Source organism: Ambystoma mexicanum, chromosome 4p, assembly GCF_040938575.1.
Source record: "Ambystoma mexicanum isolate Mex_15411 chromosome 4p, UKY_AmexF1_1, whole genome shotgun sequence".
NCBI lineage: Eukaryota > Metazoa > Chordata > Amphibia > Caudata > Ambystomatidae > Ambystoma > Ambystoma mexicanum.
Window position 1 is genome coordinate 346,830,650 of NC_090927.1, and position 19,072 is coordinate 346,849,721.

The 19,072-nt window shown below is 42.1% G+C and overlaps 1 protein-coding gene across 2 annotated transcripts in view; it reads left to right on the forward strand.

Moving 5' to 3' along the window:
• HS1BP3 (HCLS1 binding protein 3) overlaps positions 1-19,072 on the forward strand; it is a 693,029-nt gene that overhangs the window by 619,890 nt on the left and 54,067 nt on the right. Inside the window, exon 6 of one of the 2 annotated variants that reach the window (XM_069605896.1) lies at positions 7,260-7,395. In XM_069605896.1, the coding sequence (XP_069461997.1) occupies positions 7,260-7,395 (136 nt within the window). Of the gene's footprint in view, positions 1-7,256; positions 7,396-19,072 lie in introns of both variants that reach the window. The other variant, XM_069605895.1, reaches the window with a different exon arrangement.

A 19,072-nucleotide genomic window follows, 5' to 3' on the forward strand; every position in this document is an offset into this window, starting at 1 on the left:
GAGGGGTTGCTGGGTTTTCTCAACGCGACATGATGCCTGCTCCCGGGGCTAATGGACGTGGTCTGGATGCCCGGGGGTATGCATCATGGTATCAACCGAGGCTTGTGTGCTTTCATGCTTAGAGCTGGTATGTTCTTCTGTAATAATGAGAATATTGATTCCAGTAATGCTGTTTATTTGAATGAAGATGGCATTTCTTTATCTTTTATGGGAAATGCCATGCTGTTTTGGAATGTAAGGGTTGCTTTGGAGAAGGTTATGTGAAGGTTTAAGGAGTAAAGTAAGAACAAAAAATACAAAATAACAGGTATCTGTCAAACATCTGCAAAAAAAACCCAAAGAAAGTCTCTTTTCAGAGCCAACCTCAAAGGGTAAATGAGTCACACTATTTAAATTTAAATTCACCACGCTCAGATTTTCGATATGTCCGCGGATATGGCGGTAGTCCGCGGACACTGCATATTAAATATCGGGATTTTGGGGTGGAGAGGTATGCAAATGAGAAAGAGTAGAGCAAGGGATTGGACAATAAAGTTTACTGGGTGTGTTGCGTAAGGGCAGAGTTTGTTAGGAAGTATTTTTCCTGAGAGAAGAACAGATAGCTAAGACTGTGTGTTTTAGAAAACAGATTATCTGGATTTTGGGAGACTCATGGATACATTGGTTGGAGGTGCATGCAGAACACTGTGGAGTAGCTGCAGATCTTGGATTCCCTCATGTGGAAGTGCACTGGCATGGAGTTTGTGGAATGAAGTGGCTGGACTTGGTACCTCTCTGTGCTACTTTGGAGACACAGCATCATCCAGACATAATTATAATTCATTGTGGAGGGAACAGTTTAGGACATGTGTCTGGAATATTTTTGCAATGAAAGAAGGACTTGGGAAGGTCATGGACATGTTTCCAAATTCCCAAGTAATTTTTTCTCGTATTGTGCAGAGACAAATGTGGGTGCGTTCTTCTTCATTTGGTTCACAAATGGAGAAAGCGGGGCACAATGTCAATAAGGCTGTTTGTGCCTTTCTAAGAGATGTTGGCATGTCGTCTTTTCACATGAAAATGTTATGTATCATAGCACATACATTTTTGGTAGCGATGGAGTCCATCTTACTTATGTTGGCAATCAGATTTTTCTGAGAAATGTACAAAATGCATTGCGACCTTTTTTGGAATTACAGCCATCCATTTTGCAGTTGGTGTTGACCATTTGAAGTTTTTCAAACACAAACGAACTCCACCAAAAGGCTCTTTTCAGAGCCACTTCTTCCTCCCAGAAAAAAGTGCAATGGTTATGATAGGGCAGCACCCCCCAAAACATTTTAATGTCTGCAGACTGTCCGCGGACTCCTAAAAAATGCACAGGGCCCTGCTCCATTCATTTGCCACTTCTATTTTTAAACTGTGAAAGGAGGCTCTGGAAAGAGCCTTTTTTATTTTTGGGGTTTTTGATGTTTTATATTTTTTTGTTTTTTTACACACGACACACTAGGAAAGGAGGGGAAAGGAGGGTAAGGAAGGAACACCAACCACGGGGATAAGAAAGGGCAGGTGGAGAGATGAATATGTAGGGTGGGCCTTATTCAGGTAGTGGGCAGTTCTTCTCATGCTCCTTGACCGCAGTCTCGAAAGCACTCCGAAGATTCTCCCCCCTGCAGAGTACTGTGTCGCAGTACATAAACAATATTGTGACCCTCGAAAGGTAAGGGTCAACAGCATCATGGATGGCCTGTGAGGCAGCTGGAGGGATGCGCTGTGCCACAGCAGTGTCTCTTGTGGTGACAGGAGCAGAAACGGAGGATGTTGTAGAGGAACTTAACCTACTAAGTTTATCATAAGGTACAATCTTGCAAACAGCCCCACCTTGGAACAACCTTAGGTGTCGCTTCATGGATGTCGTACCAAAGCTGTACGAACCAGGCCTCCCACGACTCAGTACCATTTTGCACTGGTTGCAGGTGACCTTGTTCGCACGTGCTTTTGGCACGTCACCATGAATGGTAAACAACCGCCACACCTAAGACTCACGGCGAGTGCTGATAGTAGGGACGTCCACTACCTCATCCTCTTCATCCTCCTCCTCCACATCCTCATGCCTGTTCCCCTCTTCAGGCCCTTGGGGAGGTGGTGGTGGTGGAGGGGGTGGGAGTGCTGATGCAGCTGAAGCAGCCATGGTTGCTATCTGGAAGACAGCACGCAGAAGTCACCAGCAATGCAGGCAGTCAATGCAGGTCTGAAGCAATGTTCTGTTAGGTAGCCAGAAGCACAATGAGGAGCAATTCTAGGGTGTGGCCTTTTATAGGGGTGCTGGTGCGCGCTTCACAGACACCTGCGCTGTCCATGGACAGATTGAACACCCCAAAAAGGCTCAAAAAGTTCCAAATTTAGAAAGCCAGAGTCATTGTCTGGGACATGTGCAAAGGTCAAATTTTACTCTAAAATACTTTGGATTGTCCAAAAAAGTATTTTTAAATTGTTCACAGACCCGGACAGTGTCCGCAAATCAGGACACACGCTCAGCGTGGGTGCAGTCACATGATGACGTTGCAAACACGTCCGTGAATGGGACGGGTGTCCGCAGGACACCAAATGCGTACGAACGGTCACACGCATGTGCGCAGGAGTTCTACGGACAATGTTCGGGTCCTCAAACTAATTAAAAGTGCCACACGTGAAACTGACAGTTACGGACAGGCGCAATGTTCGTAGGACTTATGGGTGTGGTGCACATGTGCGTAGATGTTCTACAGATAGTACAGACAGGTATAGTGTCCTCAGGACACCTCTATTTTGGTTACTTACGGACACTCCGGACACCGAGTGTGTTCTAAGAACAGTTCCATATTGCTTGCGGACAGTACGAACAGGTATAGTGTCCTTAGGGCATCCCCATTGTGGTTAATTGCAGACATTCCACACCTGCGTTGTCCGTGGACACCCCAACTGCCTTTTTTTAAAAAAAGACACAAAGGACTCAATTAAAACACACATTTTTTTTAATTCTATACAGATATAAAACTTATGAAAGAGACGGGGAAGCAGAAACGGACACAAATACAGGGGCATTAGGGGTTTGGAGAGGATGAATGGGAGGGGATGAAGGGATGGAAGTCTCATCATAATGTTTTTCTTGGTGGTGAGGGTTTGGGGATAGTTGACTGGGACATGGAGAGGGGGAACAGGTACATGTGGGACAATATTTAATTTTTTCTTTTATGTGGTCCTCCACAAAATGTTTTAAGAGATTGACATTTTCCATAAGTATATCCATTTTTTGTTCCATGCGCTGCAGAGTATTTTCTAATGTCTCTTTTGGTATATTATTTTCAATGTCTGTATGGTCTGTTAAAAAAATATATTTAAATATACATGTTAAGTACACATAAAGAAATGATTATTAATTTGCTTATATAGAGAAGTGTCTACCATTAGCATCACTGTCTTCAGTCATTTCCTCATGTGGAAAATTTTCTTTAAGCCATCCCAACGTACTGGACATTTCTGTGTAAAAAAAAAAATATATTACTTTTAGTGTACCTAATACAGAAAGGTTAGAAATATATAAAAAACATTAAGTTTACTTACTAGTTTCTGGTAAGTTTTTTTTGTTACTGTTGTGTATTTCTGCTGTTGCTTCTTGCTGTGCAGTTTCTGTGAGGTAATTATGTTGGAAGCATATCTTTTTTGTTTTGGTATATTCCATTTTAGTACATATGCTAGTTACATGGACGGTTGATACAAATATAGGTTCCACTTCTTATTTATTATTACATATAATGTGTTTATCTGCTGCTTTTTGAATTTGTTCAGTGTTTATATGGCATGTAGAACAATTTAAGATACCCCCTGAGTTATTGTGTAGTTTTGATGTTGTCCGCATCCATCCGCGGACATACGCACAGTCCGCGGACATCAAAATCACTAGCAGGAGGTTCAGTATGTTCGATGTTGCATGCATATAAAGAAAGGGAATCCTAGTAAACATCTATCAAATTCACACTATGAATATGTATATTCAGTAAAATAAAATTTGATAAAGGGAGGTTATGGTTAAGTTGTGCTACTAAAAACCTATGAAATTCAGTAAAAAAAAGTTGTTAAAGGGACGTTATGGTTCAAAGTAAAACCGAAAAACCCCTGAAATTCGCTAGTTATGGTAAGCTAAGCAACCGTAACTCACACCACCACTGTGCATTGTTAAGACTAACACCCAGGACATCAAAGATGATATCACAAATGTCATTGATGACATCACTGATGAAATCACATGTGCTTTTACTTTTCATAAAAAGTCTATAGAAGGAATTCTTATTATAATGTTGACAAAAAAGTGTGAGGGATAATTGGAAAAAATATAATGAGCTAAGTAGTGCATTAAGCAATGCATTGATATAAATAGCATTCTATTATGAAGTTCTTTACAGTATACTAAGCTACTCATGTGCAGCATACATGATAGAGGTGCAATATTCATAATTTTCCCATGTTGAATAGTGAAATGATGATTTCTTATTAGTTTTGCGTACTGTGCAACATGTAATAAGTAGCTAATAAAACCCACTTACTACATAATTTCATTAATACATACAAAACACAAAGACAGAACAACACATACAAATATGAGTATATAAAGGGAACGTGAAGTACACAAAAAGCAGCAGTATAACTAGAAAGTGTTCATAACCTAACTGATTATCTTTATGCACAGAAATGATTGCTCTGCTCAAACCTACTACTTCCCTATGTATAACTATCACATGATGTGACTACACCCTAAAGAAAGTAATGGCAACACAAATATGAATGTATCCAGAGAAAGTACAGTAATAAAAAAACAGCAGAACAATAAGAAAGTGTTGATAACCTTACTGATTGTCTTCATACACCGAAAGCATTGCTGTCTTTCAAGTGTATATTTTCTTTATGTATATGTTACATGTGCTGTGAGTGGACCCTAAGTGAATTATTGTAAGAAGATATTTGAAGTATAAGTCTACAAGTATAGTACTTTTTGAATTTTTTGTTCCTAATTATTACTGGCCAAGAAATATCAGTAAAGGAAAAAAGAGTGAGTCAGACATGTGATGTCATCAATGACATTTGTGATGTCATCTTTGATGTTCTGGGTGTTAGTCTTAGCAATGCACAGTGGTGGCGCAAGTTATGGTTGCTTAGCTTACCATAACTAGCCAATTTTAGGGGTTTTTCGGTTTTACTTTGAACCATAACGTCCCTTTAACAACTTTTTTTACTATATATATATATATATATATATATATATAATTTTTTTTTTTTTGAGGATTCATATTTTTACCCAAATGTATTCTTCCTTTTTCTTGTTTTTTACATACCCTTGATACTGGGTTATAGTTTGCGGTTACCTTCTTTTGGTTTTGTACCCTAGAATGTACATAGAACAGGATTCTGCCAATAAGATGCTGTGGGGCCAGACCATGTAGACGTTTGAAAACAATACCACGGCCATGTAACAAAGGCCACGCCCCAGGGCCAGTGCTAGGACATTGTCACAAGCTAAGGCCTGTAGGCACTGTAAGTATGGACACCTTGGCAGGCGATGCCCAAAGGCCTTGTCCTCTATCTCTGCCACATTGGACAGGTATACACATTTTCAGGCATATCCACAAGTAGGGCTCTGTTGGCACTGTGCGTGCTACACCCAGTATGACAACATAGATAAGAGCAATTCAATGAAGCTGTAGCCCCTGCTTCGCTATTCCTAGCTAAGCGCTATGCAACTCTGCAAGTTACCCACTGCTTAACATTCTACGTCATCCCCCAGCTACACCTGACTCGATAGATGCTGTCTGCCCCTCTCCGCCCAGCTTTACCCCTCCTCTGTGCCCTCTCTATCCTACCCCCAGCTGGATATCTATTTTGTTGTTACCTCTGAAAAGCACACGGTTATGCATCTGTACTGTTGTATACCTCTATAAAGCGCTCTGTTGCTTCTCAAAACTTGGTCCGCGCTCAATAAATAACATAATATTAATTTTAAAAACATTATAATTATGTACATCTCTCTCTGCTCACAAAGTCATCACAGAAACACATCACAAATGATTGTGCAGTACGCAACAACCACAGGTGATCGAACCCCAGTTTAGGCATACAGTGTCTTCTTCTCCTGTCAAATGTAACACATATCTTATTCATCTTATTCATAAGGACTTGTGGACAACCTGCATATGCACAGTAGGGTCTGTAATTATGGATCTGCATTTTCTGTGACTACTGCTAATTTAGATACCTGTACACGTCCTCCGAACGTTTTCACTAGGAATGCCTGAAGGGATTTATGTATTTCTGCTCTAGTTCATATTTTCCAGTTGACAAATTGTAAGCCATATTAATAACTAGTTTGAAACTAAAAGCAACTTAAATTAATAGCACTATAAATGAACAGGCAGTAGGCCTCATTCGGTTTGGTGCAGGGATAAAATGGAGGTAAAAAGAAGATGACTGGCATATCGTGTTAATAAATGTTTATAGCCCACACCATGACCCCTCCTTATCAGTTTCCTTCTTCTACACCCTCACGCTCCCTAAACCAGGCAGATTTACCATAGGCAGAATATCACTGTGGTAAGTCTGCTAAATCCCCAATGGCGCTCCCTAAAAATGAGGTTTTACACCATAAGGGCACCACTCATAATCCGGTTGTAAATATGCTGGATTGAGTGGTTGTTGCAGTAACCAATTCCAATAGTATTTCCACTGGAAAACCACAGTTATACCCCCAAATACGTAATGTGACCTCCTGACCCTCTTTACAGGTTTGCTAGTATCCCGTTGATACCGGCAAATGGTATTACCGCTCCCGCCACCTGATAGGGCGGAATTACTGGAATATTACAGGTGGTGGGAATGACTGTAAATCCCCATTCCATGGAGTCCCAAAGTACTCCATGGGGTGTTGCTGGTATTACCGGCACCGGTAATACTAGCTATTTTTAGCCAGTGGGGTGCCTGAGTTACCTCCAACACTTTGCTAGAGGTAAATAAGCCCACCCCACTGGGAAACTTGTACTCTGCCGGGTCCAGAAACGTGCTGGTAAACAGAATTACTGGCAAATTCATCCGGGCGGGCTGAGTTATAAAGAGGCCCTCTGTCTAGCATATGCTTCTCCAAGAAAAGTGACTAGAAATATGCCAGATCTCTTAGTTGTTATTGTTCACATAAACTAACAATTACAATGCTAGAAATGTTATTTATTAACAATTACATTTTATCACCTCAGCAGAACTGAAATTATTTGAAGATCTAGACCTTGGCGGAACTGTGAGGAAAGGCGATTCCCTTTTGCTGCCAACTGCATGTGAGAGCCAAGGACATGCGTTCAACACTGTTCTAGATGATGACACTGAGGAGCTATTCAGGTACTTGTTTAACATTCTATTGCTATTTCATGATTATTATGGTACCCTTTACGTAAATGTGACTTCTGTGCAACTTCCCTAGAATTACAGTAAAACAATTACTATGTCAGAGAATGCAGTGCCACAATAAACTGAGTTGGGGGTGGGGAGATTAGATCCTGATAGCATCACAATAAAGCACACCGCAATTCTATGGTGCACAGGGAAGATTGCAGTGTTGCCTCCTACCTGGATCCTTTACTATAACTTAGTGATCAAAAGAATCTTCATGTATTGTGGTAGGTCAGAATCCATAGATGGACAAGCAGTCATGGTTTTCAAAAGGTTTATTTTCTCTTCTGATTAAAGTCCTTTGTCCGGAAATCCTATTCTGACCTTCTTTCTTTCCTTACTGATCAACAGATAATATAAAACAAACAAGAATTTTGGGCCATGCCAAAGGTAAAGGAGATTGCTGCTGGCTTCTGACCTCCACCCTTATGTCTATGTTCACATCCCTAAACATATAGTTTGTATATGGTTCTAGTGCAGCCCCAGTGATACGGCCGGGTCTCTCTAGTTCTCATTGCAAATTGAGTTTCTCACAGTCTTTCTGCCTTCTGGGAGACTATGTTTTGCTCCCACACCCAATCAGATGTCCTTACATTATTTCTCCTGCTCTGAGCTCCTCTTTCTCACTCCCCACCCTGGGGTTTCTTCCTTCTTGATTCTTCCTCCACTATGGGCTCATCTCTTTCTCTTTCCCCACTCTGGGGCTTCTCAATGCTCTCCCCACTCTGGGGCTCGTCTCAGTCTCTCTCCCCCTCTGTGGTTTCTCTGACCTCTCCCTGCTCCAGGGCTTGTTTCTATCTCATTACTCTGGGGCTTGTCTGCTTCTTTCCCACACAGTGGCTTCTTCATCTGGCTTTGCCACTAGCATTCCATTACTCAGAAGGTACTGTGTACCTGTATATGATAATTGGTGCTCCCTGGGAGGCTTATTTTGGCTGATTGCATCTCATATCATTCGCTGTGGAGCTGCTTAAGTGACTCCTGAAATGGACTTGGTGTGGGTGGGTATCTCATCCTTGTTCCATCCGGCTCAAGCAGGAGATTGTGGGCATTTCCTCCTCCGGGCTCTGCCTAGGCCCTCTGAGGCACTACATTCTCTCTGGGGCTTCCACACCCCATGTGTCCAGATTTTTTGCATGCCGGGCCACGTAGCACTCTCATAGTGCAGACCTTCTGGCATGATGCCACATCTGGCGTTCTGACTCTCTGAGCGCATCTCTCCTCAATGTGCACTGCAATGTCATTAGACTCTGTGGGCTGCAATGATAGTTTTCCTGATTGATTCCTCGTCTGACGTGACTTCAGGAGGCTGTTTTTTTGGTCATTCAGCTGTTTCTCTTAAAGAGGATGAAATGAAGTTTGAGTCAGAAGCTAAGCCAGCCATTGCTAAAGGGTTCTTACACCTCTTAGTTCCTGCATACCCCATAAAGGTGTTTGTATCTGAGGAAAAGGGAGGGTGACTTAGTCTCTCTCTTTCCTGTGCACTATGGGGGGAGTCACCTCCACAGTGATCCCAATAACCCCGTCCCTTACGTGGTGTTGGACATAGCAGGCTCACCTCCCTAGTCCCAAACAGGGTGAATCCCCCTTGGGGAGAGATGACAAGATTTGTGCATCCGCCACAGAGTATATTCTGGAAATAAATACATGTCCTGTTTCTTATGGATTATTATTTCCTCTAATGTTCTGTTAAGACAGATGTTTGTGCAGTTAATTCCATCATATAATATTCTTCAAAATAATCATCTTAAAAAGTGGTGTTCTGCAGCAGGCCTTTGCTGATCTCAAGGTGGTAATGAATTCAGTTGCTTGCATAAATATGGCAATCTTTCTTCAGACTTGATGGTTTCTCGCCTTGATTAGAAGCTTGATACTCTTCATCATTGAAATGTGGAACACATTTGATATGAACAGGTTATGAAGCCAATAATTGAATCTAGATATATGAAGCTGCCCAGTCGGGATGTGTTCCCATCCCTCCCCTCCTTAGTATTTTCACTATATAGGTATAACCATGTGTTATTACCCATTTAGTGTCTGAGTTCTTGTCTTGCCTTGTGCTCCATGCTTGTCTTGAGATGTATGATAGGCTATGGAAGTGGGAGAGGAAGTGTGCAACAAGTTCAAGAACGTCCTTGCACTAGCATATTGTGCTTTAATGGGCCTGCACCGTAAGAAACCAAAGCGTTCTCCCTGTCTTCCCTAGCAGTTAGTGGTCACACAGCCTGCAGCGCAGTCTCTCGTGGCAGACGTGGGACTGGGCAGATGGATATCTGGCAGCTGCCTATGTGTTGTATCCACAAATAAATGTGGCTGAGTTGGCAGTGCCTAGGAAATGAAGTGGGCATGATTGTGAAGTAGATCAGTTGATAGAAAGTAAAACAAATTCAATTTTGTAATTTGTACATTGCTACTCTGATGGATTTGCATACTAATCCCCTCCCCGCCCCCCCATCCTCTGTGTCAACTCCTGTTTCAGGTGTTGAAGGCGAAGGAGCAATGGATAACTCGAGATTAATTCTTAGTTTACTTTTTTGCTTTATTTATTATTTTAAAAAATTATTAATTTAGTTGAAATAATTCAACCTTTCAGTACATAAATTCATACAAAATCAATTAATTCACAAAACTATGATAAATGACAAAATTGGGAAACAAAATATAGATTGTTTTCTAAACATTTATACAACCTCCAAAACATTTCCTATTAAAATATACTAAAAGCAAGAATTAAAAGGAAAAGAAAAAACACAGAATCAACAACATAGTATATTACATTTTGCAACATGTCTTCAGCATTTCAGCATTTGTTTATAAATCACGTAATTTCAACAAAAGGTTCACCACGGCAAATATCAACAGAGTTTGCTGTCCATTATAAAACGCTTCCCACATACTTTCAGTAGTTAACAATCGACAGTTGTCTAAATAGTCACAAAATGCAACTTACTTTCTTGTACTAGTGCAGGACAATCAGTCAACTTGTTTCAATGTTTCATGTTCAGATTTAAGGCAAAACCTACAGAAATGTTCTGTTATGCATATTAGTTTACGCTTTTCCAGTACATCTCCTGTATGACACAAATTTAACCGAAATCTCATACGTTGATTTCTTAAATATGCCCCAGGGAATTTAACTAAATATGCTTCAGGTTTCTGCACTCTTTTGGGTAATGATCTATGCTCATGAAAATGCTGCCTTTGCATAGATTCCTCCCTTGTTAGAATCCAATCCGCCTGCCACAATTTAGTTTTTGCTCCATTTGGATTAGATATCAGCAGCTCTTCCGTTATATCAGCTAATAGCAGACATTCTTGATTTTTTTTTCTCTCCAAATTTTCACAGTTTGATCCGATGTTAACTCAATATATTCAGATTAAATGCTCATCACAGAATTCAATTGAAGTGATATTAAACATTTTCTGTAAAAGGAACACATTTTCCACATGTACCTAAAATGCAATAACAGCCCAAGTTCGTATCGTACAATGCACATGGAAACACTCCTTCGAAGATTTAAAACCATCTCCCAAAATGCCCCCTCTATCTGTAGCCAACATTTTTTAATTCGCCATGATCGTTTTTCTGAACCATATGTGATGATAGGTACTACTTTTTTTTTTATAAAAAATCAGCAGTGGTATTAAAGAGAAAATCTACCATATTTAGCCAGTGAAATTCTGGCTTGGGAAATTGCCATTTTAGTTTTTTTACGGAAGTCCAACAGATAAGGTTGATCAAATCTAGGGTTGTTCATCTTAAGACCCAGATATTTATATTCATCTACAATTTCCAAATCTTTATTACAAGGTGACCATTTAGTATGTATTTCCTTTCGATACTGCTTAGTAGCACTTATCACCACCTTGGATTTGTTCAGATTAATAGTTAGAAAATTCACTTCAGTGTATCTATCCAATTGTAACAAGAGTTTCGGTCATCAGCATAGAATAACCATGCAATCTCCTTATGATTTAATTTCAGTGAGTATGAGCTGGTGTTTTCAAAGCTTTGCTTCATTTAAACAGGGTTAATGCAAGCAAACAACCCTCTTTAACCCCCCGAAAGGTATCAATGAGGGCTGACAAAGTGTGAAACGTACCTGAATGCTTGTGTTAGAGTGGAACTGGTTTATCCAGTGGCATATGTTAGCTGGAAATCCTGCCTATGATAAATTGTTTCACAGTAAATCCCTTGACACAGAATCAAACACAGTTTGAAAATCAATGAACGATTTATACAGCGCCTGCCCCCTTTTGGCACTGGTGAGATTTTATCGCATTGTCTAATTGGTGATTCTGCACTTTCTCCATAAGTGTTTTCCCCTTCCTCACTGACCCCCTCTGACTTCCAACATTATCCACTAAAGTCTCGGCAACCAACTTTTTCCTTGGCATCGGCTCATTAAATGATATAGACAGCTGGTGCCTTTAGGATGCCTTACCTGGTTCTGGCATCAAACTTCATTGATTTGTAAATACAGTTCCCATCCTCCTATGTTGCTTGTGCTTTCAATGTGCATGTCGTATTTCCTTACAGTTCCAAGACTGCACCTCATTCCAGAGTTTCCGGAATCACCCTTAGTCCCCAACTCAATCTAAGCACTCTGCTTACATCCGTTTTTGCACCTGGAGTTTCTTTCCACCTCCTCCACTACTTTGTATACATTTCCCTCCTCTCCTCTCTCTCCTTCTTAATGACAAACTTCTCAGTCCTCGTCCAGATCTTTCACTCGTGGAACTCCTTCCTTTTCGTCCTCTTTGCTTCCTCTTTCCTCCAAATTATTTCTTCATTCCTTCTTCTGTTCTCCCCCTCATGGCATGCAATTCATACCCTGCTCTTTCCTTCCACCAGATGACCTCTCTTCCCTCTTGTCCCTCCCCTCTCCTCCTGCTTGCTCTTTCCTGCTAGACTGCAGTCTGAACGGCACTCGCCAACAGTCTTAAAACTCCCACATCTCTGTCCCCAGCCTCCTTTATAGTCCTGACATAGTGGTACTTAAAGTGGTAAGGAGGTTAGTGGGCTTACATAGGTTCTAGTGTAGTTTGGGCCATAGGATTGGCAATTAGTCACAACCCACCACCCCTTTCTTGCGGAACTAACTTGTGTCCTTATTGCCAATTGCTGCCCTACTGCTCTACCAGCTGCATCTAAAAAAACACAATTTTGGAGTTAGGTGGCCCTATCATGGTAAAAAATTTACTCTGCCATGGTGCCTCTGGCAATCTTCTGGTCGAATGTGCCTGCCCCTGAACTCCCTTGCCTGCAAGCTTCAGTGCAGAACTTCCCACCTGTTTTCTCTTGTTCTGCTCTGTTGATCGAGTACATTGTCACGGTTTCTTAATTCTGTTTATTCACCCTCAATGCTCGCAAACTGTCTGGGCTCTGCCATGGGCAAGGGCATGGCTAGGGGCTTCCACCGGGCCACAGACTATTGGGGTTGATGTGACATGGGAGACTACAGATGAGAAAAGGTCCCAAGTGATCGCCCATATACCACCTCTGAAGCTAGTCTGTGGGTGGTAATCCCTGGAACCTACGGTCACCAAACCCAATACCCCATCCTCACCCAAGTGACATTGTCACATAGTCCAAGTAGGGCAAATGCTAACACTTTAAAAAAATAAATAGCTACAGGCTTTTTTATTAGAAAACTGCCATACTATGAAGCATTATTAGTTTGGAATAACATATTTTTGATTTGAAAGACGTGTTTGTCTTTATATGTTTGATAATCAATCTTTAGGGTGTGTGGGCTACTTTGACCCACTCAGCAGTACTCCCATCCATAACTAAGTTGCACATCAGCAGAAGCAGCAAAATGGCTATGCTGGTTCCTGTGAGTACCATTGCCTCATGGCAAAACTGCAGTTTGCAACAACAAAAACATGGCTGCACCATCCTGCCAAGCACATATGGAGCACAGGATGGAACCATGGGGCACGCTGAGAAAGCCTGCCATTATGTTCTGACATGTACCAAAGAAAGGGCGTGAAAAAGCAGCGCTGCTTTGCTGCAAGGCAAAGTTTCCATTGGAAAAAGGGAAATATTTCCAGTTAAAACTGATGCTGTTTTGATGCTCTTTTCCTCTGAACCCTCATCAAACTACCGTTATTAATAAGGCTCTGTCATGCCCATTCATATCCCCACGGTGCTTCAGCAGAAGAAAGCATGACCCCTGAATGTCCGACCACGGCTGGGAAAATAACAAAAGCTTTCCTTCAGCCATACGGGAAAGAACTTGACTTTGTGAAAAAAATAAACCCTGCAAAAGAAATCATAGCTCTGTGCACATGTCAATTTCAGGACACCTTTGCCTTGTACAGACTGTTGTGTAAAATAAGCTGGCTACAGCTGCAGAAGAAGATGGAAGAAAAATCCCAGCAACATTTGCCATGTGTCAAAAATGGGCTTGTGCAAACTAGAAATAAAATGCCTGTTTAAACTACAATGTTGAACTAAAAGTGCTCTATTGCTGTGCCTAGCATGAAAAGGGGTTTGTTGCTGTGGAATATATAGGGGATGTTTTATCCAACAGGTTTGTTTTGATCCAGGACAAAATAAAATAAAATAAAACTGTTAACCTGCATGTGCTTGATTTTGCAAGCTAAACAAACAGGTTTTAACTGTTGGCCAGAGCTAAAGCTTCCCCCAAATGGAGCCACCATAAACTTCCAGGACACAAAAGTAATAATTGCTAGGTTGGAAAACTTTAATTGACCAAGACAAAGAAACTTCACTTACTAATCAGACCTGGGTCTGGGCTGATCCATTTTACAATGGAACTTCCAGGACACGGATGTGCGAAGTGAATAATCACACAAACTTGTGACTTCTACAGGAAGCTTTAAAGGAAATCTCTGTGACAACCCTTGATTGAGGGGGTAGCTTGGAAGCTATGGCTGTATATCGGAAATAATACTGAACATTTGTTTCCAAAGATTATTTTATAAATAAACCTTGTAAGCTTTTTATCTTTGCAGAAATGTAAATATTTAACAGCTTTAATGTAATTTTGTGGGTTTTCATTTAAAACATGGTAGCCTTCACTGCCATGTTGGGAATAGAAATGGCAAAGAAGTGGATATTCTGAGTAACGGGTACTGGGTGCCATTCTAAGATTTAATACAGAGTTGCCTAATAATAATCTATACACATGTGTAAAGTTGTAGAATTTTAATATAGTTCTCACTGAAAAGGGCGAAAAACTGGTAGAAGGGCAAAACAGGGTCCTACCATTGTGAGGATTGGACTGCTATGTTCTACATACAATATGTAACCTGCATATGTAATTTGTTAAGATGCTTCAACTGTATAAATGTACCATTTGTGGCAAAACTGAATTTTAGCTAAAGTAACTGGGGGAGGTTATGAACATTGTAAAACTCGCATCATAAATCTGACATCCTGCCCTTGAAATCCAACTAGCTGAGAATGAGGCTGGGGCTATCACCCCTGACCAATCCAGTGGTTTAGAGGGGTGCCTAGCTAAGCCTGCCCTACCATATACTCCTATGATGTCACTATGCATTATAAATAAGAGTCCATGACAGGACTCTGGACACTCTCTCCTGGATTCCTGTGCTGCATTCCTGATCTGCTACATTCATCTTCCTGATTCCAGATTTCACAGCAAGGCCAAAGCATAGCTGATTTTCTCCTAGCAAGGCCACTGATCCAGAAAAACCCACTGAATCCAATTAAAAAGAGGAAAGCTGTGGTACCTTATGCATCCTGAAACCAGACCGGCTTCTTGCCACTACCTGCATGCCCGCTGACCCATAGCATCCGGCGACTAGACCTTGTCCAGCTGTCTTTTGCCAGGAGAGTCTGCATCCGGTGACCAGAATCCTGTGTGACCTGAACCTGTTGACTGTCCATAATCCCTAGACTTAAGCGTGGAATATGAGTATCTCCCCATCACAGAGAAACACATAGTTTCCCGGTCTTGACCCTTTTGTCTGTATCACACACTCTAAGCAATCCTGTCTTACCCTGGTAACTTGTTAAAACTGTTAGAATTCTTTGTGCACCCTGTCCTTGATTTCTAAGTGCTAGAGCCATCTCTTTATTCATTTTGTCTGGTGTAAATCATAATCCCTTAGTCATATTTTGAGTAATCAAACTAATTTCCCGTGAAGGTTGAACGCTGGGGTGACAAGGTTGACCTTGCAAATCAACCTTGGAGCTTACTGTGTACCTCCTTAACAAATAGTCTAGATAATTTAGTTTGTCAAATTTGCCTTTCTTTCAAAACCAATTTTTCTTATTTTTAACTGCTCTATTTTCCTAAAAACAAACCTCATTCTACCTTCTAAATCTCTCTCAATTCACCACCTATACCCCTTCTTTCCCCTCAATATTGTCCCTGCGATATATATACGTTTATCCCCAGCCCAAAAACCGCATTCCAATTCAGTGTTTTCTACCCGTTTTTAAAAATAAAATAGTTTTTGCATTTAAAACTGCTTCTGTTTATTTATTTGGTAATGCGCGCCAAACCCTTGGGTAGCCGGGCAGAACAGTGTACAGGAAAACTGTGTAAAAATGCAACTTTCCAACGTGTGATTTGGCTGCACTGGGTTTTCAATTTCAAATCTGTTTTGTGTACCTTACCTGATGGTTGCTAGTGATATAACATCCCTGCTACCATGATAAAAACATATGCATAGCATTATTTCAAAACACATATAATTACCAAAATCTGAGTGTTATTTTAGGCCTTTTTCCCTCTTATGTGAGGGAAGGTCGGGTTTTGATTCTGTTTTCTGTCTCTTATCCCTGACTACCTGATCTTTGCTTATTATCAAGACATAGGGGCTCAAAAAGAGAAACTTGCGAGTTTGGAGAAAGAGGGTGCTAGTGGAGGGCCACCGACAGGTAGAGAGGGACAGGGCAACCCATGATCCTAGTAAGATGACCTCTGTACTAAGGGACTCAAACCCATTTAATACATTAAACATTGCAGACTTCCTGTCTACTGGTCCATATGTACCAGAAACCATGAGGCCGGCAGAAATAAACAGGTTTAGTATGATGGATCTGACAGGTCAGCTCCCCCGGGAAATTGATGGACGGGCATCCCTGTATAGATGCGAAAACATCAAGGCTGATGTCTCTGACAAGGAAGTCTCCTGTGAGGGAGAAAGTCAGGGAATTAGATCTACAAAAATACTACCTGCCAAGGGACCAGTTGGTTCAATTTGATAAAAAAACGAATGAAATGAGGCCAACAAAAGAGTGTCCTGAAGACCTCCACCCAATTAGGGCAGTGGGGGGGATACTCTGCCAACCCTGGAAGCAGGGAGGAGTCAGAAGACTACTCTCCTGTGCGGCACAGGAGTAAAGAAACTAGGCCCCACCATTCTGCAAGCCCCTCTCAAGCTCACAGTATCAGGGAGTGCCTAGAAGATCATGAGGGGTCCTCCAACAGTAGCGCCTCTGAGTCTGAGGGCGAGTGGACTCGGGGGGATTAGGCCAAAGAAGGCAAATAAACTAAAGAAAGTTATGGCAAACGACCACATTAGGCAGACTGAGGCCATTATGAGTTTCATAACCCAATACCACAAAAACGCCAAATATTCGGGAACATTTGCAACTCTATGAGCAAATGATGGACACTTTTACCTTAAAGATAACCAGAACTGCATGAAGTATGTTAAATTGACGTTCTCTCTGGAGTACTCCAGCTTCTTTGCTGGACTGGAGGACCAGACCCATTGAAGATGGTCCACCTACAGGGCGGCCATCTTGAAACACTTTTCCGCCCATAGAAACCCCTGAGAGGCTTGCAAAGCGGCCTACAGTTTGTAGTGCAGGGAAGATCAGGCCTCACGAGAATTCATGCAGGAGCTACAACGCACCTTTGCACTAACCACTAGGAAGGTGCCCACGGATAGCAGGGAGTTCATAACTACCTTCTTTCATGCACTCCCAAAGTATATTATCACCCAGCTGGTGAGGGATGTCCACGATAAAAGATCTCTGGACTGGGTCATAGAGCAGGCGACTCGCATTTATGAAGTCCAAAATCCTGCAGAAAACAAAAATCAAACCAAAAATCCCAAGCCAGCCAACACTCCTGCTGCTGCTAAGTTAGCAGAGGTGAAGGTTGTCCGCATTTTAGACCTAGAAATGGGGGAGCCTAAAAATACACCAACACCAAATCAGCAAAACCAGAGGCCAAGAAGGCCTTCAGGCCAATCACAAACAGGTAGCTGTCAGGGAGGTAATCTCACTAATGGGACCCCTAATTCTCCTGAGTATATCAGTCCCAGGTCCAAGGGCAACCGGCCTATCTTGGGGTATGTATGGACTCCTCCCACCAGGTAAGTACTTCCACCAGAAACTTCCCTCCTAACTTCCCACAGGAGGGCAGTAATCCTCCAAATCCAGGGTTAAGTTTCTTTCTACAGTACCCTCAAAACCCCAACCCGCAGGGCAACCCTCCTTTCTTGCCCCGGTTTCAGGAGCCAGACAACCCAATCCAGGGTACTACGGGAGAAGGGATAGTTACCCTGCCCGTAAACAATACAGTTATGAGCAAAGACCGCCATACCAGCCGGAACAGGTGTCCCAACTGGAGCACCAGGTCCAGAACCTTACCCAGGATCTGGGTCACATGTTGAGGGCTCAACTGAACCCTCAGATGAACATGGTGGCTCAGATCCCCACCAAACGAGGGTCTGGCACCCCAGAACAATGACAGGGAGAAACCCTGACAATTCACTCTTTTCACAGAGGCACGGGGGGAGGGAGTGGGGTGAAAAGCCCTAGAGGAAGCTTCCTTCCTCACCCGTGAAAAGCCCCTGGACACCACGGAACCGGAACAAAATTCTCCTGCCCCTTAAAATCTGCAACCCAGGGAACAGAGCAGGTGGGTAGGAGAAATAAAGACCTTAAAGCCCATTTTGTGGAGGAAGTTGGTGTCCTCCAGATTGAAGGGGAAGAATCCTCAGAGGATTCTGGTGAAAAAATTGTCTCCTTCAGGGACGGGGGAACTCCTCCCAAAGAAAAATGGGTGCCAAGAGATCTAAATGAAGACTGGGTGGATGTGGGAACTGGTTCAGAATCGCACATCCTTGAACTCCAGAATGAGCATTCAGAGAATCAAATATTAAAAGAGGATTCCCAAACTTCCTCAATCAATTCTGGTGACAGCCTCCAAAAAGGGGGGGCAGCCCAGAATCAGAAAAGGAGCCCGAAACTCCCCAAATATCAGAATGTCAAATTTTGCTTTCAGATTCCCAAACTCCAATACAGAATTATGCCCAAACTCCCCCTGTGTGGGAGTCTAAAATAAAGGAATTGACCACCCAGCTTGCCTGGAATGCCCATTACCTTTGCCCATTGGAAGAGAAATAGGGTAGAGTTTATGACCCGGTCTAAAAGCAGGGCCAATGTACATTTTCTGCACTGGTGGACACTGGATCCCAAGTCACTCTTCTGTTAAAAATGGCCTTTGATCAGCTATATTCTGTCTCCAGGAAAAGAAAGTGGAAGAACTCCTAAAACTGAAAGACCCCACACTCTGCATGAGCTAAGAAGCCTCCTTGGACAGACTAATTACAGTAGGAAGTTCATTGAGGATTACACAGAGGTCACAAGACCCCTGATCCATCTGTT